We start from the raw sequence: 23,822 nt of genomic DNA on the forward strand, positions 1-23,822 counted from the left end.
TGGGTGAAGAATTCCAAAGATTCACGGCTCTCTGGGAGAAGAAATTCCTCCTCATTTCCGTCTTAAACGGGCGACCCCTTATTCTTATACTATGCCCCCTCGATTTAGATACCCCCATGAGGGGTAACATCCTCTCGGCATCTACCCTATCAAGTCCCATCAGAATCTTGCATGTTTCAATAAGATCTCCTCTCATTCTTCTAAATTCCAATGAGTATAGACCCAACCTGTTCAATCTTTCCACATAACACAAACCTTCCATACCCGGAATCAACCTACTGAACTTTCTCCGAACTGCCTCCGATGCAAGTCTGTCATTCCTTAAATAAGGTCACCAGAACTGTACACAGTACCTCAGATGTGGTCTCACCAGCATCCTGTACAGTTGTAGCATGACTTCCCTGCTTTTACACTTCATACCCCTGGAAATTAAGGCCAATATTCTGTTTGCCTTCCGGACTACCTGCTGCAACTGTATGTTCACTTTTGGTGTTTCGTGTACGAGGACACCAGATCCCTCTGTTCCACAGCATTTTTTAGTATTTCTCCGTTCAAACAATATTTTGCTTTTTTATTTTTCCTCCCAATGTGGATGACTTCACATTTTCCCACATAAGATTCCATCTGCCAAATTTTTGCTCATTCGCTTAACCTGTCAATATCCCTTTGCAGACACTTTGTGTCCTCATCGCAAGTTGCTTTTCCACCTATCTTTGTATCATCAGCTAATTTGGCCACAAGACACTCTGTTCCATCATCAAAGTTATTGATATATATTTTAAATAGTTGAGGTCCCCAGCATTGATCCCTGCGGCATCCCACTAGTTGCAGGAAATTCCTATAAATTTCCGCAACTCCAAATGGTCCGGAATTCTCCTTAATCACCAGGACGGAGTTAATGGTGAGACTGGCGGTCCTGCGGTGCAGTTGGAAAATAAACATTAATTGAACCCGTCAGTTGCAACATTTAATAAAACGAAATTAATAAAAGTTACCGACAAAATATTTTCTGGATTTCTGCAACGTGGGGGTGGGGGGGCGTCTACGCTATGTGTTTTTCCGGTTTAAATGGCACGAAGGGCTGGGGTTTCAGTTTATTTTATTATCCATGGTCCAAACGCGATCTCACTGCTTCCAATGTCTTTGCTTTTCGTCCAGATATTAAGACGATCAATGGCGGTGGTATCCCCCAGCATGCCGCGCGGTACAGATTGTGCCCTATCTGAATCAGTGGAGCACAGTGCGCAGGCGCAGTAGTGACTCATTATCGGGCTGTGTGTCCTGAGCATGCGCGGTCAGTCGAGGCTGCGGGAGGAGCGCGTTCGGTGCAGGTGAGAGGATCGGAGCAAGAGGATCAATAAACCCCGGGGCCCGGGTCCGGGCTCAGGCCCAGGCTCAGGCTTCACAAACCCCGAGTGCGGCCCCAGACCCGAATATAAAACAGTGAACATTATCCCCCCTCACTACCCGCCGGTTTCCGGTTTCTCCCGTTTCGCTCCGGACCAACTCTCAACAAAAGGCCGCGGACCCGCGCATGCGCGGTGTAAACTGGGACTTCTCAGGGAGCGTCTGCAAATGAAGGAGAAATGGTGATCGGTCAGGGAGCGTCTGTAAATGAAGGAGAAATGGTGATCGGTAAGGGAGCGTCTGTAAATGAAGGAGAAATGGTGATCGGTCAGGGAGCGTCTGTAAATGAAGGAGAAATAGTTATTGGTCAGGGAGTGTCTGTAAATGAAGGAGAAATGGTGATCGGTCAGGGAGTGTCTGTGAATGGAGGAGAAATGGTGATCGTTCAGGGAGGGTCTGTGAATGGAGGAGAAATGATGATCGGTCAGGGAGTGTCTATAAATGAAGGTGAAATGGTGATCGGTCAGGAAGCGTATGTAAATGAAGATAAAATGGTGATCGGTCAAGGACCATCTGTAAATGATGGAGAAATGGTGATCGGTCAGCAAGCGTCTGTGAATGAAGGAGAAATGGTGATTGTTCAGGGATTGTTTGTAAATGAAGGAGAAATAGTGATCGATGAGGGAGCGTCTGTAAATGAAGGAGACATGGTGATCGAACAGGGAGTGTCTGTAAATGAAGGCGAGATGGTGATTGGTTAGGGACCATCTTTAAATGATTAAAAATGGTGATAAGTGAGGGAGCGCCTGTAAATGAAGGAGGAATTGTGATCGGTCAGGGAGCGTCTGTAAATGAAGGAGAAATGATGATCGGGCAGGGAAGGTTTGTAAATGAAGGAGAAATAGTGATCTCTACACCTTTAGTCATCCAGGGAGATCCAGCTTTGGAGGCCGTTCCTTTCCTCCTCGTGGGAATCTGTCTACTCTGCACCTAAACCAACACCTCCCTGAAGGCCTCCCATTCAATTACTGATCTAGAGTCATAGAGTCATAGAGTTATACAGCACGGATAGAGGCCCTTCGGCCCATCGTGTCCGCGCCGGCCATCAGCCCTGTCTACTCTAATCCCATATTCCAGCATTTGGTCCGTAGCCTTATATGCTATGGCAATTTTTGATTCCAATCCACCTGGTCAAGATCCCTTTTTAACTCACCGGAATAAGCCCTCCTCCAGTTAAGAATTTTCACATTTGATTGTCCCTTGTCCTTTTCCATTACTATTCTAAACCTAATGCTGCCCCAATGAAACATGCTGCACCTGCCCCACTTCATTCTATACACCGAGCCCACTGCTGCAATCACATTCACTCTCTCATGTTCAGTTTCTCACACTCTACCTCAACCACTCTCTCACGTTCACTCTCTCACGCTCTCTCACCGTTTTGCTCATGGTTTAGGGATATTGAAAGATAATGCGATGGGTTTGGATTTCAGCACAGGGAGGAGGGAGAGTGTGTGGGATGGGGATTTACAGCTTTGAGGAATGAGAGAGGAAATAATGTTCCATAGAAACTAGAATTGTCTGTTCCGAATTTCTATCCTGTACTTACAGTGATAACTTTTATAAACTCCTTTTACAGGGTATTAGAAGGGGAGGATTTGCAGAGAGAAACTCAAACCAAAATACCACGTCAAGATCTGACAGAGTCACTCGATTCATCAGGACCTGAATATCATCGGCCTTTGAATGTGGAAGGAGAAATGTTTCTCTGTTCTGTCTGTGAGAGAAGATTTCAAACATCAGTGTGAGTGGAAAAGCACCGAGACACACACACCCGAGTGAGAGTGTTGCAGTGCACTGACTGTGGAAAGAGCTTTAACCAGTTACACAGTCTGCAAAAACATCAGACCATTCACAGTGGGGAGAAACGGTACACGTGTTGTGTGTGTGGATGAGGCTTCAATTGATCGCCCAACCTGGAGAGGCATAAGGACACCCGGACCACGGAGAAACCGTGGAAATGTGGGGACTGTAGGAAGGGATTCAATTACCCGTCAGAGCTGGAAACTCATCGACGCAGTCACACTGGGGAGAGGCCGTTCACCTGCTTCGTGTGTCAGAAAAGATTCACTCAGTCATCCAACCTGCTGAGACACCAGCGAGTTCACACTGATGAGAGACCTTTTAAATGTTCTGAATGTGAGAGGAGCTTTAAAAGCAAAATTAATCTGCTGAGACATCAAAGCGCTCACACTGGGGAGAGGCCGTTCTCCTGTTCCTTGTGTAAGAAGAGATTTACTCAGTCATCCCACCTGATGGCACACCAGCGAGTTCACACTGGGGAGAGGCCCTTCTCCTGCTCTCTGCGTGGGAAGAGATTCACTCAGTCCCCCACCCTGCTGATACACCAGCGAGTTCACACTGGCAAGAGTAAGTTCTCCTGCTCTGTGTGTGGGAAGAGATTCACTCAGTCATCCACCCTGCTGAGACACCAACAAGTTCACTCCAATGAGAGACCTTTTAAATGTTCTGACTGTGAGAAGAGGTTTAAAAGCAAAATTAATCTGCTGAGGCATCAAAGCGCTCACACTCGGGAGAGGCCGTTCATCTGCTCTGTGTGTAAGAAGAGATTCACTCGGTCATCCCACCTGCTGATACACCAGCAAGTTCACACTGAGGAGAGACCGTTCTGCTGCTCTGTGTGTGGGAAGAGATTCACTCAGTCATCCAACCTGCTGACACACCAGCGAGTTCACTCTGATAAGAGACCTTTTAAATGTTCTCTCTGTGAGAAGAGGTTTAAAAGTAAAATTAATCTGCTGACACACCAATGCACTCACACTGGGGAAAGGCCATTTCCCTGCTCTGTGTGTAAGAAGAGATTTACTCGGCCATCCCATCTGCTGAGACACCAGCGAGTTCACACTGATGAGAGACCTTTTAAATGTTCTGACTGTGGGAAGAGATTTAAAAGCAAAAGGAATCTGCTGACACACCAACGTACTCACACTGGGGAGAGGCCGTTCACCTGCTCCGTGTGAGGGAAGGGATTCACTATTTCATCCGAACTGCTGATGCACCAACTTGTTCACTCTGGGGAGAGACGTTTTACATGTTCTGACTGTGAGAAGAGCTATAACAGCAAATATGAACTGTGGAGACATCAACGCACTCACACTGGGGAGAGGCCGTTCACCTCCTCCGTGTGTAAGAAGAGATTCACTCGGTCTTCCCACCTTCTGACACACCAACGAGTTCACTGTGATGAGAGACCTCTTAAATGTTCTGACTGTGGGAAGAGATTTAAAAGCAACAGGAATCAGCTGACACACCAACGTACTCACCCTGGGGAGAGACTTTTTAAATGTTCTGACTGTGAGAAGGGCTTTAAAAGCACAAATGATCTGCTGAAACACCAACACACTAATACTGGGGAGAGACTGTTCACCTGCTCGGTGTGTGGGAAGGGATTCACTAATTCATCCCACCTTCTGAGACATCAACTTGTTCACACTATTGAGTGACCTTTTCATGCAGTGACTGTGAAAAAAGCTTTAAAAGCAGAAATGAACTGCTGACACATCAACTCACGCACATTGTGGAGAGACTGTTCACCTGCTCCGTGTGTGGGAAGGGATTCACTCAGTCATCACACGTGCTGAGTCACCACCGAGTTCACATTTTTTTTATTCGTTAATGGGATGTGGGTGTCGTTGGCGAGGCCGGCATTTATTGCCCATCCCTAATTGCCCCAGAGAAAGTGGTGGTGAGCCGCCTTCTTGAATCGCTGCAGTCTGTGTGGTGAAGGTTCTCCCACAGTGCTGTTAGGAAGGGAGTTCCAGGATTTTGACCCAGCGACGATGATGGAACGGCGATATGTTTCCAAGTCGGGATGGTGTGTGACTTGGAGGGAAACGTGCAGATGTTGTTGTTCCCATGTAGCTGTTGCTCTTGTCCTTCTAGGTGGTAGAGGTCGCGGGTTTGGGAGGTGCTGTCGACGATTCCTTGGCGAATGGCTGCAGTGCATCCTGTGGATGGTACACACTGCAGCCACAGTGCGACTGCAGTGAAGGGAGTGAATGTTTAGGGTGGTGGATGGGGTGCCAATCAAGCGGGCTGCTTTGTCCTGGATGGTGTCGAGCTTCTTGAGTGTTGTTGGAGCTGCACTCATCCAGGCAAGTGGAGAGTATTCCATCACACTCCTGACTTGTGCCTTGTTGGTGGTGGAAATGCTTTGGGGAGTCAGGAGGTGAGTCACCTGCCGCAGAAGACCCAGCCTCTGACCTGCTCTTGTAGCCACAGTATTTATATGGCTGGTCCAGTTAAGTTTCTGGTCAATGGTGACCCCCAGGATGTTGATGGTGAGGATTTCGGCGATAGTAATGCAGTTGAATGTCAAGGGGAGGTGGTTAGACTCTCTCTTGTTGGAGATGGTCATTGCCTGGCACTTGTCTGGCGCGAATATTACTTGCCACTTATGAGCCCAAGCCTGGATGTTGTCCAGGTCTTGCTGCATGCGGGCTTGGACTGCTTCATTATTTGAGGGGTTGCGAATGGAACTGAACACTGTGCAATCATAAGCGAACATCCCCATTTCTGACCTTATGATGGAGGGGAGGTCATTGATGAAGCAGCTGAAGATGGTTGGGCCTAGGACACTGCCCTGAGGATCTCCTGGTGGTTGTTGGAGGCAATGATTGGCCTCCAACAACCACCACCATCTTCCTTTGTGCCAGATATGACTCCAGCCACTGGAGAGTTTTCCCCATATGACTGCAGGGTTGGATTCTGCTGTTAATCGCATCCAGGACTGAACCATGTTCATTCTGACAGTTGGGGTTTGTTTCTGCTGATGTTAATAACCCCTATAACTGGGCTAGAGTTTAATATTCTGGACACGTTAAATAAATAAGCTTTGTTTTAAACACCTTGTTGTAGATTTTGTTCTTTCCCACCTGAGTGTATAGCATCACCTGACTGGAGTTCAGAAAGGACAATTTGGGGGGAGGATCGTCCGGTAGAGCAGAACTTCAGCCTGGACACAGTCCTTCAAGGCCACACTGAGAGGGACAAACAGCACTTTGGTCTTTCTCGTCTCTCTTCCCTGACAGCAAAGTCGCCGTGCGGGTTAATCTTGAGGCGTGTAAGAAATGTGTCCCAGCCGCTCTCTTCCATGGTTCAGAGTTACTAGGCACGGAACAGAAGTCTCCTTGACAATGGTGTTTGGAGTCAGGAAGAACAATGTGTAAGGATTAACCCATTAAAGTGGTAATTTACAGACCTTGGGGAAATCACAGGCACTTAGGGAGGATGTGCTGGAATAGCATAATGTCTAAAAGACATGTAGATAACTGGGACTGAAGGTTAATTAAATCAAGGAGTCACGCAGGCTTAGGCCTCTCTATCTCGAGCCTCCACAAGCTAGTGAATAGCAGTCTGTTTATACAAACGGTTCTGTGAAGGCTGGCAATGTCAACTCTAAGATAAGGTACTGTTAAGTCTGTAACAACAAGGCACGGATGGTACCAGGAGTTATGCTTGGAATGTAACTTCTGAAGGTTGAGAGACATGAATAATGGTGAGGCTGAGAGATGTGGATGCGATGGTGAACTGCCACAGAGACTGAAAATGGGAATAAGAAGAGACCTCAAAAGCTGAGGAAGGCGCGCAAGATTCGAGCAAGGAAGAAGAGAACTCTTCAGTCAACAGATCACAGCAAAAGAGAGAGAGAGAGAGAGACCGCGCTGCAGTCACATGGAGGGATACTTCCAAGGTTTCAAGGAACAGACTGTGACTATTCCCCTTTGTTAAGTATCACCTTTTTGTACTAATTGTGATGTGCTTAATAAATCTGTTTTGCCTTTAACCATAATACCAGTACCGTGGTTATCTTGTTGTTGTCAGGAACCAGTTCTTAGATGGATTAGATTATGATCCTGAAAGTAGTGGTTTAAATCCTACAATTGGCGACCACGAATGGACTATTTCTGACAACAGCCAAAACCTGGTATTACTGGATATAGGGTAACGGACGCGAGGGTTATCACTTGATCACCAGTCAATCCTTGTGGGGGATTAGTAATAACAAACGGATAGTGGCTCTCTAAAGTACACTAAGATGCCGAACGGGGATCTTTGGAAGGAGTATAGTACCCGGATCAAGAAAAACTGTAGTGGGACCGATGTACAGGTCTTATTGTTAGAATGGTTGGGTAAAGGCCCGGAAGTTACATTGAAGGACGCCGTGGCGTAAAAAATGGAGGCGGAATAGGGCGATCCGCTTGATCACTTCTGCACCCTCGTATTGCACGGGACAAGATCGGCACATTATCCTGGTACAGAATGAACAGTTAAAACGGCAGCAGAAAGAACTTGCTGAGAAAGATAGTCAGGTTGATGACCAGTTAAAATGGCAGCAGAAAGAACTTGCCGAGAAAGATAGTCAGGTTGATGACCAGTTAAAATGGCAGCAGAAAGAACTTGCCGAGAAAGATAGTCAGGTTGATGGTCTAAAATACCAAGTTGCATCGGCAGCTGCAATCATGTAACATCAAAGTGTTAAGGCTGTAAATGCTGGATCAGCATTACATAATTTAGAAGAAATATGATGTCAGCTAGAAACTGTAATGAAAGACAATACTCGCCTCACTAAAAACTTTGAGGATGCAAGAGATGCTTTGAGAGAAGCTCTCAAGCACCCCCAGAGAGAGGCGGATCATCGTCAATGCCATACCAGAGTTAGCCAGTTAGAAAAACAACTGAGCGTGTAACATGCAGTGGTAGCGGCAGTGACCCTGGGGGGACCCTGACGTGGATTATGGTCAAGAAAGAAATGAGTGTAGTGAGAACTTATATCCCCCTCTGCCACCCCTCCCTGCACTAGATCCCCCGCCCCATGTGAACCGTGAGGAGAAACCGGTTTCCGTTGCCCAAATTGAGGGAAAAGCCCCTGGCGAAGACAAGGCCCACTTGATTCCCCAAGTGCAGAAAACCCGGTGAGTGTTATTATCAGAACTCGGGTAGTTCCCAATGTACCAGGTGCAGCACCAGCAGCGGGAGGAGCAAATTCTCCACCTGGGGTCCCCTGGGCAGGTGCATCCCAACGGTCTCAGCCCTTAGATTATTCCGAACTACAAGCATGTGACCAACAATTAGGACCAATTAGTCCACAAACGTGCCCCCCAGAATTAAGACAGTGTCGACAGACGTTTCGGAATTACCACCCCAATTTTGAAGACAGTGATATGAAGAATGTTATTTTATCCGCTCTCACTTCGGACTTGGGAGGTGGCCTTCCGTTTATTGTCTTTAACCAAGCTGCTGCCCGAAACAAGAAAGCTTTTCAACATGGGAGTAAAAACAAGCCTGGTAAAAAGGGCTTTCAACATGAGATTTTAAATCATTTAGAATTAAGTTAAGTAGGAAAAATTAGAGATTGAAAATGGAGTGCAGAGATGAAGGATAAATGATTTAAAAAGGGAGGGATAATAACTACAGAATGTGTTCTTTTGTTTTCAGTGTACTGTCTCTTTAAAAAGCCTGCCTTTATTGTGAGTGTTTTCTGTTGGTGTTGTGGGCCACGCCCCTTTCTTACTGCGTCTTACGTGTTTTCCTCTTTTGTGTAATGTATCTGTTTTGTCTTGTGTTTAATTCTGAGATTGCTGAATTAAAATTGGCGTTATTAAGGTTAAGTGACCTATTAAATTCTGGTTCTTATAAAATGTGAGTGTGTCAAATTCCAGACATGGGATCTTCACAGAAAAATTGGCATTTTGAATTTCTTAAATTCAAGTGATTTGAAGTTTAAGTTGTGTTGAGTATTGGTGAGTGTGAATTGGTGTAAGTAATTAATGTTGTGTAACTGTAAATCGAAGAACGACATCTTGTTGTCTAGTACAGGGCATCAATTTTGATAATTTTGCGATTAATCTTAGTTGTCCTAAAGTGTGATAGCTGTTAGCTCTGACAGCACACCCCTTTTTATCTTGTGATTGGCTGTGGTTTGAAAAAAAAGTGACCCAAAAACGGAAGAGATAAAAAAGGATATCTGATATCACCTTGATAGGAAAAGCAGGAAACCTGGAACACTCGGAGAGTTGGTTGCAATCATACCCACGAAAGTATGTGAAAAAACAATGAATTGGAAAGCTAGAGTTGTATTATGGCGATGATAGCAAATTATAACACTTAAGAAACAATTAGAAATTGAGGGGGACCTCAACAAAACTTTGATCACAACAGTCTGGAAATACTGGACGAACTAAAAACTAAAATGTACGAACAGAGATGCTATTTCCCTGTACGAATGTTTTTTTTTAATAATTTACGTGAAAGCTGTGTTGACATAAGCTGAGAACGCTGCGTGCATCTGATATCTGGCTCCGTCGTTTTGTTTCTGCAAAAAATAACCCCTTCCAAGGACACCGACATCTGTTTTCATTTCACCAAGCAACAACCTTTGCATTCATATAAAATAATTGACAAAATGAGATTTAATTATAAAAGAAAAGATAAAGTGCAGCTTTAAAGAATTACAAGTTACAGTTGCAGGATGGTCTCTGGTTATAAATTAATTTGAACTTCTTCGAAGCATTTTGTGCGATTGTGATTGATTCCTCCCTCACCCCTGAAGGTTTTGAGAAGCAAGAAGTAACTAACTCGTACTTCTGTATTGCTGAAGTTAAGTATTTGGACTGCACTAGTTTTTTTTAAGATTTTGATCTGACACCTTTGGAGTCACAGCATTCTGAAAGTGGAAAGAGCAGGTACTGTAAACAATTTTATTGTCTCTTGATAAAAACAATGATTTTTGTGAATATTGAAGGGAGACACCTCCTTTCTTCAGGAGTGTATGGTGAGGACCCCTAAACCCTCCTCCCCTGAGGGAATAAATGAAATCAAAAACACAAAACATTTTTCTTAATGTGGTTACATCTTGAAAACACAGAGAGAAGGATTTGGAGTTGGAAATTCCAGTTGGCAGTCCTACGTACATCTGTGCGTGGGAGAGACAGGCTTTATTTCAGACAGGCTGCCAGCTCCAGAGAGGGAGGGAGGGAGGGGGGCTGGGCAGTCCCTCTCTCTCCTGTTTTGTTTTCTGGATTTGTTTCGGGTAAAGGGATTATTCCTTTGGACAAAAGAAATAATAAATGATGATTTGACAAATTAACCCCATGGGCTCTCAGGAAGAGCCACAATGGATTTTATGTGTTTCGTTTAAAACAGGTGACCCTGATTTTCGGGACCACATGAGTGTTGATGGTGCAGGATTACCAAGAGGCGTTCTTTTACATGAAATGGCTTTACAAAGTAACGGTGCAATCTTTGCTGGAGGAATTTGGGGCAGGAAGCGATCCAGTGGTGTTAAAAATTTAAGACCTTAGCTGCAGATATCGGCAGATATCAAATGTCACAGCATGGTGATTTTGTTTCAATAATTCAAAATTAAATAGAGAAGGAAAAGCAATCATCAGCCTTGATCCAATCTGCTTTTCTTCTTTTGAAAAACATTTGATTTGTTTTGTTTTAAGGCTACGGGTTAAGGTGAAAATTGACCCAAAATTTGAACCATTCAGGTTCAAAATGGAGATGCAAGAATATGGTTTAAATCTAAATCTTATCAATGGAGATACAGATTTATGTAAAATCAGAAAATTCATCAAATTTTGTCCGATCAAGCATGAATGCCACGAGGTAGGGAGCCAGAAGTTGATTGGAACTAGGAGTAGGAATTCCCATGTAGTATGAACCGAACGATACCCAATACCCTGTTCAGAGTGTGTAACATAAGGGTGAACTGTATGACATATCACAAGTGTTGTCAGCAGCTAAACGTGTTTACATCGCGCAAGACGCCTCAAGGCCACCAGCTGTTTGACCTGGCCGTCCGCCACAAGTCCACTTGTTTACTCCCCAGTATAACTATCGGGGACTTCCCAGACTCGGAGGATTTCACTGAGGACTGGGAGTGCTTCCGGTGCCTGGGAAAACTACAGGCTCAATTACCAGCCGTCGACTTCAGGGGTCCCCGACGGGCAGACGGACGTGAGCTTGTGATTGATTGTTTGTCTGTTACAGTACTTGTATGTTATAAGTGTGACAATATAGTAGCACCTTTTACTTTCCCCTGTGTACTATATTGTCTCAGATCCAGAACCTGTGTTTAAAACAAAACACTACAGAGTGCAAAATATAGGAGTTGTGAAAGGAGCTACTGTTAGCCGATTTTGGACCCCACCCCAATGGTTGGTCCAATTAAGAGAGTTAACTTGGATAGAACCGAACCTACAGGGTTGCTATTCCAGTGAAGATGCCCTCATTTGACCCGATGATTTATATGACCATTCAGTAGACACGTGTGGTTTTGATAGGAATCAGAAAGGATTAAATTGCACCATGGAAGTGACAGGATCATCAGATATAAGAACCCAAGACCTAATAGAGAGGAGCAAAAACTGGGAACCTAAAATATATTCGCATGCAGTATGAGGGATCGGCATAAATACCTCACCCTCAAGGTTGGGAATTGTAAGGATTAACCCAATAACAGATATCATTTAGTATAATTATAATTAATAGTAGAAGTAGAATGAAATGTACTATGAATCTATGTATCTCTAAATGTAAACTGTACTGTGTATTAATATAGTATGAACCATGTAACGTGTAGTCAATAAGAAAGTGCTGGTGGGCCGAGAAGGATGCATGATGGTTATTATAGTCAAGTTTGCAGTTAAAACTAAAAGGATGCTGACATCAAAGTGGGAATGAACAGACGTTGAGGAAATCACAGACACTAAGGGAGGATGTGCTGTAATAGCATAATGTTGAAAAGACATGTAGATAACTGGGACTGAAGTTTAATTAAATCAAGGAGTCACGCGGCCTTAAGCCTCTCTATCTCGAGGATTTTTGTACGAATTGTGATGTGCTGAATAAATCTGTTTTGCCTTTAACCAGAATACCAGTACCATGGTGATCTTGTTGTTGTCACGAACTAGTCCTTAGATTGGATTACATTATAATCCTGAAAGTAGCGGTTTAAATCCGACACTGTTCTGTACGGTCTCTGCGTGTTTGATGGGACAGTGTAGCGGGAGCTCTGCTCTGTACTTAACTGGTGCTGTACCTGCCCTGGGAGGGTTTGATGGTACAGTGTGGAGGGAGCTTCACTCTGTATCTAACCTGTGCTGTCGTGCCTTGGGACTGTTTGATGGGACAAGAAGAGGGAGCTTTTGTCTGTATCTATCCCGTGATGTACCTACCATGGAAGTGTTTGATGGGACAGTGTAGAGGGAGCATTACTCTGTGTCTAACCCGTGCTGTGGTTGCCCTCGGAGTGTTGGATAGGGTAGTGCTGATGGAGCTTTACTCTGAATCTAACCTGTGCTGTACCTGCCCTGGGAGTGTTCGATGGGACAGTGCTGAGGGAGCTTTTGTCTCTATCTAACCGATGCTGTACCTGTCCTGGGAGTGTTTGATTGTACAGTGTAGAGGGTCTTTAGTCTGTATCTAACCCGTGCTGTACGTGACTGGAGAGTGTTGACACTGGGTGCTCATCTCGATGAGAACAACATTTAACCCGAAGATGATAAGATAAACCCATCTGCTCCTCCCCTGTCCACAGTCCTTAGGAGACATTGAGTGTCCCGAACACATGGAGACAATGCCCAGAATCAAAATTTGAACACCTCCCTCAGATCTCCCCTTACTGTTCTTTGTTCCAATGAAAAGAGTCCCAGTTTCTCTGGTCTCTCCTCATAACTAAAGTCTCTCGTCAGACGTATCATTTCAGTGAATCTTTTCTGCACCCTCCCCATGGCCTTGACACCTTTCCTAGTGTAAGATCCCCAAAACTTGACACAATATTCTAACCGCAGCCTAACCAATAACTTGTACAGGTTTACATGGCCTCTGTCCTTTTGTACTCTATACCCCTATTTGTAAAACCGAGGATCACATGTATTTTTTCAACCACTTTATCAACTTGAGCTCCCACTTTTAAAGATTTGTGTATCTCAACATTTTGCAGGTCTCGAGATATTAACATAACATGGCTAAAATACATTGACATCAAATGTCTGATATAATGTGTATTATGGGGAGGAGAGGTTTAGTCTGAGTTAGAAACTCAAACAGGCACTTGACTGCGGGCAGGTCGCCATGGCAACACTAATCAGCCATTCCATTCCACAGAATCGGCTCGTTGGAATCTCTAAACCGATAAGGAGAAAGAAAAGACTTTGTCTGTTATCAACCATAATATAAACTTAAACCAGAGTGAGTAATATAGTAGATTAGATTGTAATGTGTGATGTTTAGAACAATGAATATGAAATTATATCCCTTGATGTCAAGGCGCATACAGGGTAAGATAAGGCAGAAAAGAAAAGCTTATGTCAGACACCGAGAGCAAAATACTACAGAAAGCCTAGAGGAGTATAAAAAATGCAGGGGTGAAATTAAAAAGGAATTAGGAAAGGAAAGGGAGAGCATCAAACAATATTGGCAAGTAAAATCAAGGAAAACCCAAAGATCTTTTATAAATACATTAAGAGCAAGAGGATAACTAAGGAAAGAGTGGGGCCTATTAGAGACTAAAAAGGTAACCTACGTGAGGAGGAGGAAGATGTTGGTATGGTTCTTAATGAATGCTTTGCGTCTGTCTTCACAAAAGAGAAGGACAATGCAGAAGTTGTAGTTAAGGAGGAGGAGTGTGAAATATTGGATGGGATAACCTTAGTGAGAGAGGAAGTTTTAAAGTGTTTAGCATCTTTGAAGGGAGATCAATCACCAGGACCGGATGAAATGTATCCCAGGCTGTTGAAAAAGCAAGGGAGGAAATAACGGAGGCTCAGACCATCATTTTCCAATCCTCACTTCATACAGGTATGGTGCCGATGATTGGAGGACTGCGAACGTTGTACCATTGTTTAAAAAGGGAGCGAGGGATCGACTGAGTAATTAAAGGCCAGTCAGCCGAACCTCGGTGGTGGGCAAATTATTAGAGTCAATTCTGAGCGACAGTATAAACCGTCACTTGGAAAGCCACAGGCTAATCAAGGCCAGTCAGCATGGATTTGTTAAGGGGAGGTCGTGTCTGACTAACTTGATTGAATTTATTGAGGCGATAACAAGGAGAGTCAATAAGGGCAGCACATTTGTACAAGGATTTGTACATGGTGTACATGGATTTTAGCAAGGCTTTCAAGACGATCCCACGTGACAGACTGGTCAAAAAGGTACAAGCCCATGGGATCCAAGGGAGAGTGGCAAATTGGATCCAAAATTGGCACAATGGCAGGAAGTAAAGAGAAATGGTCGATGGGTGTTTTTGTGCCTGGAGGGTTGTTTCCAGTGGGGTGCCGCAGGGCTCAGTACTAGGTCCCATGCTTTTTGTGATATATATTAATGATTTGGACTTAAATGTAGGGGGCTTGATCAAGAAGTTTGCAGATGATACAAAATTGGCCGTATGGTTGATCGTGAGGAGGAAAGCTGTAGGCTGCAGGAAGATATCAATGGACTGGTTGAGTGGGCAGAAAAGTGGCAAATGGAATTCAATCGGAGAACTGTGAGGGAATGCATTTGGGAATGGCAAACAAGGCAAGGGAGCACACAATAAATGGGAGGATACTGAAAGGTGAAGAAGAATTGAGGGAACTTGGAATGCATGTCCACAGATCCCTGAAGGTAGCAGAACAGGTAGACAAGGTGGTTTAGAAGGCATATGGAATACTTTCCTTTATTAGACACGGCATAGAATGTAAGAGCAGGGAGGTTATGCTGGAACTCTATAAAACACTGGTTAGGCCACAGCTCGGATACTGCATAAAGTACTGGTCACCACAATACAGGAAGGGTGTAAATGCAATAGAGAGAGTACAGAGGAGAGTACAGAGGATGTGCCAGGACTGGAGAATTTTAGCTATGAGGAAAGATTGGATAGGCTGGGACTGTTTTCTTTGGATCAGAAGAGGCTGAGGGGTGATTTAATTGAGGTGTATAAAATTACTAGGGGCCTGGATAGAGTGGATAAGAAGGACCTATTTCCATTAGCAGAGAAGTCAATAGATAGAGGGCATAGATTTTCACCATGTGTCCCACAGACCCAAGCTGAGATCATTCTCTATATTGAGAAGAGGAATGGTCACAACACTGACCCTGGGGGACACCACTGTTTACATCCCTCCAGTCTGAAGAACATCCATTAACCACTACTCTCTGTTTTCTGCCCTTGACACAACTTCCTATCCATACTGCCCCATTCATTTTAATACCGTGAGTATTAATTTAATCAACAAGCCTCCTGTCCGGCATCTTATCAAACACCTTTTCACAATCCAACTACACAACAGCCACTACATTCCCTTTATCAGTAGACTTGAATTATCTCAAATAATCAATGTTGCCTGTTCTTAATTAATGTGTTTTTCTAACAAATGTTGAAATGTTTGCTCCACCTCATCGGATTTCATCTGTTTCAAGACGCAACAGAAAGATCGAGTTTTCTCCTGGAGTTGAAGAAAAAATATTTTTTTTAAATGATGCTTCAGACAATGACGGACATCTGGGCTTCGACCCGCCCATTGGGTGCCGCAACTCCCGCCCCTCACGCACTCCGATTGGTTGGAGGACCAACTGTTCGGCATCCATCCAACCAATTTCCGCTCCTGCTATTGGTCCAGAACTCCCCTTAATCATCAGGGCGGGGTTAATAGTGAGACTGGTGGTCCTGAGTTGCAGTTGGAAAATAAACATTAATCGAACCCGTCAGTTGCAACATTTAGTACAACGAAATTAATAAAACTTACGAAAAAAATATTTTTTGGAGTTCACCAAAGTGGGGGCGCGTCTGCGCTGTGTGTTTTTGCCGGTTTAAATGGCACGAGGAGCTGGGGTTTCAGTTTATTTTATTATCTTTGGTCCAAACGCGCTCTCCCTGGTTCCAATGTCTTTGCTTTTCGGCCACATATTAAGATCATCAATGGCGGCTGCACCACCCAGCATGCAGCGCGCTACAGATTGTGCCCTATCTGAATCAGTGGAACACAGCGCGCAGGCGCAGTAGTGACTCATAATCGGGCAGTGTGTCCTGAGCATGCGCGGCCAGTCGAGGCTGCGGGAGGAGCGCGTTCGGTGCAGGTGAGAGGATCGGAGCAAGAGGATCAATAAACCCCGGGGCCCGGGTCCGGGCTCAGGCCCAGGCTCAGGCTTCACAAACCCCGAGTGCGGGCCCAGACCCGAATATAAAACAGTGAACATTATCCCCCCTCACTACCCGCCGGTTTCCGGTTTCTCCCGTTTCGCTCCGGACCAACTCTCAACAAAAGGCCGCGGCCCCGCGCATGCGCGGTGTAAACTGGGAATTCTCAGGGAGCGTCTGTAAATGAAGGAGAAATGGTGACAGGTCAGGGAGCGTCTGTAAATGAAGGAGAAATGATGATTGGTCAGGGAGCTTCTAAAAATGAAGGAGTAATGGTGATCGGTCAGGGAGCGGCTGTAAATGAAGGAGAAATGGTGGTGGTCGGTCAGGGAACGTCTGTAAATGGAGGAGAAATGGTAATCGGTCAGGGAACGTCTGTAAATGGAGGCGAAGTGGTAATCGGTCAGGGATTGTCTGTAAATGAAAGAGAAATGGAGATCGGTCAGGGAGCTTCTGAAAATGAAGGAGAAATGGTGATCGGTCAGGGAGAGTGTAAATGCAGGAGAAATTGTGACCGGTCAGGGAATGTCTGTGAATGAAGGAGAAATGGTAATCGGTCAGGGAATGTCTGTAAATGGAGGAGAAATAGTAATCGGTCAGGGAACGTCTGTAAATGAAGGAGAAATGATGATCGGTCAGTGATCGTCCGTAAATGAAGGAGCAATGGTGATCTCTATATCTTCATTCATCTCGGGAGCTCTAGCTTCGGATGCCGTTCCTTTCCTCCTCATTGGAATCTGTCTACTCTGTACCCAATCCAACTCTGTACCCAATCCAACTCCTCCTTGGAGGCTTCCCACTGTTCAATTACTGTTCTGCTCGCCAATTTTTGATTCCAATCCATGCGGACAAGATCCCTTTTTAACTCACTGAAATTAGCCCTCCTCCAGTTAAGAATTTTCACATTTGACTGTCCCTTGTCCTTTTCCATAACTATTCTCAACCTAATGAGATTATGATCACTGCTGCCCCACTGAAACATTCTCCACACCGAGCCCAATGCTGTACTCACATTCACTCTCTCACCCTTTCACTCATGGTTTAGGGCCACTGAAAGATGATGCGATGAGTTTGGATTTCAGCACAGGGAGGAGGGAGAGTGTGTGGGACGGGGATTTACAGCTTTGAGGCACAAGAGAGGAAAGAATGTTCCGTAGAAACTAGAATTGTCTGTTCTCAATTTCTATCCTGTACTTACAGTGATGACTTTTATAAACTCCTTTTACAGGGTATTTGAAGGGGAGGATTTTCAGAGGGAAACTCAAACCAAGCAGCACGTCAAGATCTGACAGAGTCACGCGATTCGTCAGGACCTGAATATCATCGGCCTTTGAATGTGGAAGGAGAAATGTTTGTCTGTTCTGTCTGAGAGAAGATTTCAAACATCAGTGTGAGTGGAAAAGCACCGAGACACACACACCCGAGTGAGAGTGTTCCAGTGCACTGACTGTGGAAAGAGCTTTAACCAGTTACACAGCCTGAAAAAACATCACACAATTCACAGCGGGGAGAAATCATACACGTGTTCTGTGTGTGGACGAGGCTTCAACTGATCGTCCAACCTGGAGAGAGACAAGGACACCCGGACCACGGAGAAACCGTGGAAATGTGGGGACTGTGGGAAGGGATTCAATTACCCGTCAGAGCTGGAAACTCATCGACGCAGTCACACTGGGGAGAGGCCGTTCTCCTGCTCCGTGTGTAAGAAGAGATTCACTCGATCATCGCACCTGCTGAGACACCAGCGAGTTCACACTGGGGAGAGGCCGTTCTCCTGCTCTGTGTGTGGGAAGACATTCACTCATTCATCCACCCTGCTGATACACCAGCGAGTTCACTCCGATGAGAGACCTTTTAAATGCTCTGACTGTGGGAAGAGTTTTAAAAGCAGAAATGAACTTCTGAGACATCAACGCAGTGGCACTGGGGAGAGGCCGTTCATCTGCTCCGTGTGTAAGAAGAGATTTACTCGGTCATCCCACCTGCTGGCACACCAGCGAGTTCACACTGGGGAGAGGCAGTTCTCCTGCTACGTGTGTAAGAAGAGATTCGCCCAGTCATCGCACCTGCTGGCACACCAGCGAATTCACGCTGAGGAGAGGCCGTTCTCCTGCTCCGTGTGTAAGAAGACATTCACTCAGTCATCCAACCTGCTGGCACACCAGCGAGTTCACACTGGGGAGAGGCCGTTCTCCTGCTCTGCGTGTGGGAAGAGATTCACTCAATCATCCAACCTGCTGATACACCAGCGAGTTCACTCCGATGAGAGACCTTTTAAATGCTCTGACTGTGGGAAGAGCTTTAAAAGCAGAAACCAACTGCTGAGACATCAACGCAGTGACACTGGTGAGAGGCCGTTCATCTGCTCTGTGAGCGGGAAGAGATTCACACTGTCATCACAACTTTTGTCACACCAGCGAGTTCACACTGGGGAGAGGCCGTTCACCTGCTCCGTGTGTAAGAAGAGATTCACTCAGTCATCCACCCTGCTGAGACACCAGCGAGTTCACACTGATGAGAGACCTTTTAAATGTTCTGACTGTGAGAGAAGCTTTAAAAGCAAAATTAATCTGCTGAGACATCAAAGTGCTCACACTGGGGAGCAGCCGTTCATCTGCTCCGTGTGTAAGAAGAGATTTACTTGGGCATCCCACCTGCTGGCACACCAGCGAATTCACACTGGAGAGAGGCCATTCTCCTGCTCTGTGTGTGGGAAGGGATTCACCCAGTCCTTCACACTGCTGATACACCAGCGAGTTCACACTGGGGAGAGGCCGTTCTCCTGCTCCGTGTGTGGGAAGAGATTTACTCAGTCATCCACTCTGCTGACACACCAGCGAGTTCACTCTGATAAGAGACCTTTTAAATGTTCTGACTGTGAGAAGAGATTTAAAAGCAAAATTAATCTGCTGACACACCAACGCACTCACACTGGAGAGAGGCCGTTCTCCTGCTCTGTGTGTAAGAAGAGATTTACTCAGTCATCCCACCTGCTGATACACCAGCGAATTCACAATGGGGAGAGGCCATTCTCCTGCTCCATGTGTAAGAAGAGATTTACTCGGTCATCCAACCTGCTGATGCACCAGCGAGTTCACACTGGGGAGAGGCCGTTCTCCTGCTCCGTGTGTGGGAAGAAATTCACTCAATCTTCCACCCTGCTAATACACCAGCGAGTTCACTCCGATGAGAGACCTTTTAAATGTTCTGACTGTGAGAAGAGATTTAAAAGCAAAATTAATCTGCTGACTCACCAACACACTCACACTGGGGAGAGGCCGTTCACCTGCTCAGTGTGAGGGAAGGGATTCACTATTTCATCCAAACTGCTGACACACCAACTTGTTCACTCTGATGAGAGACCATTTAAATGTTCTGACTGCGTGAAGAGCTCTAAATACAGATATAAATTGTGAAGACATCGACGCACTCACACTGGGGAGAGACTGTTCACCTGCTCAGTGTGTGGGAAGGGATTCACTCAGTCATCACATGTGCTGAGACACCAGCGAGTTCACATATTACTGCAGGGGTTGGATTCTGCAGTTAATCACATCCAGGACTGAACTATGGTGTTTCGAGTCAGGAAGAATAACGTGTAAGGATTATCCCATTAACAGATATAATTCAGTCCAATTATAATCAATAGTGGAAGTAGAATGAAATGTGCTATGAATCTATGTATCTATAAATGTAAACTGTACTGTGTATTAATATAGTATGAACCATGTCACGTGTATTCAATAAGAAAGTGCTGGTGGGCCGAGAAGGATGCATGATGGTTATTATAGTCAAGTTTGCAGTTAAAACTAAAAGGATGCTGACAACAGTAAAGTGGGAAGTAACAGACCTTGGGGAAATCACAGGCAGTAAGGGAGGAATGTGCTGTAATAGCACAATGTCTAAAAGACATGTAGATAACTGGGACTGGAGGTTAATTAAATCAAGGAGTCACGCAGGCTTCGGTCTCTCTATCTCGAGCCTCCGCAAGCTAGTGAATAGAAGTCTGTTTATAGAAACGGTTCTGTGAAGGCTGACAATGTAAACTCTAAGATAAGGTTCTGTTCAGTCTGTAACAACAAGGCACGGATGGTACCAGGAGTTATGCTTGGAATGTAACTTCCGAAGGTTGAGAGACATGAATAATGGTAAGGCTGAGAGATGTGGATGTGATAGTGAACTGCTCATAAACTGAAAAAGGGGATTCGAATAGACCTCAAAAGCTGAGGAAGGCGCGCAAGATTCTGGCAAGGAAGAAGAGAACTCTCACAGCGAGAGAGAGAGAGAGACCGCGCCATAGTCACTTGGAGGGATACTTCCGAGGTTTCAAGGAACACTGACCATTTTTCTATGTTAAGTATCACCTTTTTGTACTAATTGTGATGTGCTTATTCAATCTCTTTTGCCTTTAACTATAATACCAGTACCAGTGGTGATCTTGTTGTTGTCAGGAACCAGTCCTTAGATTGGATCAGATTATAATCCTGAAAATAGTGGTTTAAATCCTACAATTGGCGACCATGAAGGGACTATTCCTGACAACAGCTAAAACCTGGTATTAATGGATATAAGGTAACCACAGGAAAGATACAGCACAGAAGGAGGCCATTCGGCCCATCATTTCCGTGCCGTCTCGAAGAACAACCAGGTGCTCATTCTAATCCGACCTTCCAGTACCCGGTCTGTAGCAGCTCCAGGAACTTTTTTAAAGAGTTGAGGGTCCCTGCCTCTACCACCAATTCGAGTAGCGAATTCCATACACCCACCACCCTCTGGGTAAAAAAGATTTTCCTCGTGTCCCCTCTAATCCTTCCGCCAATCAACTTAAATCTCTGTCCTTTGGTTCTTGAACTCTCCGATCGGGGAACAGGGACTTCCTGTCTACTCGATCTCAGCCCCTCATAATTTTGTACACCTCAATCAAGTCTCCCCTCAGCCTCCTCTGCTCCAAGGAAAACAACTCCAGGCTATCCAATCTCTCCTCGTAGCTGCAATTTTCAAGCCCTGGCAACATTCTTGTAAATCTTCTCTGCACTCTCTCCAGAGCAATTACGTCCTTCCTGTAATGTGGTGACCAGAACTGCGCACAATACTCCAGCTGTGGCCTTACCAGCGTTTTATACAGTTCCATCATTACATCCCTGCTTTTGTATTCCATACCTCAGCTAATAACGGAGAGCATTCCATATGCCTTCTTCACAACCTTATCTACCTGTACTGCCACCTTCAGGGACCAGTGCACATGCACTCCAGGGTCTATCACTTCCTCCACCCCTCTCAATATATTCCTGTTTACTGCGTATTCCCTTTTACTGTTTGCCCTCCCGAAGTGCATTGCCTCACACTTCTCCGGGTTGAACTTCATTTGCCATTTTTCCGCTCATTCCACTAACCCATTGATATCTTCTTGGAGTCTGCAGCTATCCTCTTCACTATCAACTACACAGCCAATTTCTGCAATTTGCCAATCATGCACTCCTACATTCAAGTCCAAATCATTAATATATACCACAAACAGCAAGGGACCCAACACTGAGCCCTATGGCACACCACTGGAAGTGGATTTACATTCACAAAGTTATCCATCGACTTTTACCCTTTGTTTCATGTTACTGAGCCAATTTTGGATCCAATGCACCACATTTCCCTGTATCCCATGGGCTTTTACCTTTCTGACCAGTCTGCCATGTGGGACCTTGTCAAATGCCTTACTACAATCCATGTAGACAACATCCACTGCACTATCCTCATCAATCCTCCTTGTCACTTTATCAAAGAATTTAATCAGAATTGTAAGGCATGACCTTCCTTGAACAAATCCATGCTGACTATCGCTGATAAAACCATGCCTTTCCAAGTGACAGTTTATCCTATCTCTCAGTATTGATTCTAATAGTTTGCCCACCACCGAGGTAAGACTGACCGGCCTATAATTGTTCGACCTTTCCCTCGTACCCTTTTTAAACAATGGTCTTACGTTTGCAGTCTTCCAGTCCTCCGGTACCTCCCCTGTATCTAATGAGGATTGGAAAATGATCATCCGCTATTTCCTCCCTGGCTTCCTTCAATAGTCTAGGAAACAATCCATCCGGCCATGATGACTTATCAACTTTCATGGATTGCAGTCCCTCTAGTACTTCCCCTCTCGTTATGTTTACCTTGTCTAATATTTCACACCTCTCCTCTTCAACCACTACCTCTGGATCATCCCTTTCCTTTGTGAATACGGAGACTAAATATTCATTTAAAACCCTACCCACATCCTCTGCTTCTACACACAAGTTACCCTTATCATCTGTGATAGGTCCCACCTTTTCCTTAGCTAGCCTCTTGTTCTTAATGTACTGATAAAACATCTTTGGGTTTTCTTTAATCTTACCAGCTAATATTTTTCATGCCCTCCCTTTGCTTTCCTTATTTCCTTTTTTACATCATCCCTGTACTTTCTATACTCCCCTAGGCTTTCTGCAGTATTTAGTTTTCTGTGACAGTCATAAGCTTTCTTTTTCTGCTTTATCTTGCCCCGAATACTTCAAGACAACCAGGGGGCTCTAAATTTGGCAGTGTCACCCTTTTTCTTTGAGGGGACGTGTCTGCATTGTACCCGTAAAATTCCACTTTTTAGAGCCTCCCACTGGCTTGCAACTGATTTCTCCTCAAGCAGTTGTGTCCAGCCCACTTCTGCCAAATCACCTCTTCGTGCTGTAAAATTTGCCTTACCCCAATTTAAAACGTTTACTCCTGATTTAACTCTGTCCTTTTCCATAATAATGCTAAAACTAACTGAATTGTGGTCACTATCCCCAATATAGTCACCCACTGTCACTTCACCCACTTGCCCATCTTCATTTCCAAGGACTAAATCTAGAATTGCATCCCCTCTTGTTGGGCTTGTCACGTACTGGCTAAAAGTTCTCCTGGACACCGATCAAGAAATTTGCACCATCTGTGCCCCTCACACTGTTTGAATCCCAGTTGATGTTAGGGGAGTTGAAGTCCCCGACTATTATTGCCCTCTTATTTTTGCACTCAGAAATTTGCCTACATATTTGTTCTTCTATCTCTCTTTCACTATTCGGGGGTCTATAGTACACTCCTAGTAGTGTGACTGCCCCTTTTTTATTTCTTAGCTCAACCCATATGGCCTCGATTAATGATCCATTTAGCATATCATCCCTCCTCACAACTGTAATTGATTCTTTAACCAATAATGCTACCACCCTCCATTTTATCACCCACTCTATCCTGCCTGAAAACTCTATATCCAGGG

General features: G+C 44.9%; 1 protein-coding gene and 1 pseudogene across 1 annotated transcript; both read left to right on the plus strand.

The window, feature by feature from the left end:
• The first annotated feature begins 1,859 nt into the window (after positions 1–1,859).
• Positions 1,860–9,169, plus strand: LOC137335919 (zinc finger protein 84-like; annotated as a pseudogene).
• An 8,948-nt stretch (positions 9,170–18,117) lies between these two features.
• LOC137335624 (zinc finger protein 271-like) lies at positions 18,118–20,438 on the plus strand (the record flags this gene model as incomplete). The annotated part of the gene is made up of 1 exon (XM_068000926.1): positions 18,118–20,438. A coding segment is annotated over one exon (1,734 nt), but the record flags the coding sequence as incomplete, so codon positions are not given.
• Positions 20,439–23,822: the final 3,384 nt, after the last annotated feature.

This window comes from Heptranchias perlo, chromosome 20 (genome assembly GCF_035084215.1).
Source record: "Heptranchias perlo isolate sHepPer1 chromosome 20, sHepPer1.hap1, whole genome shotgun sequence".
Taxonomy (NCBI): Eukaryota; Metazoa; Chordata; class Chondrichthyes; order Hexanchiformes; family Hexanchidae; genus Heptranchias; species Heptranchias perlo.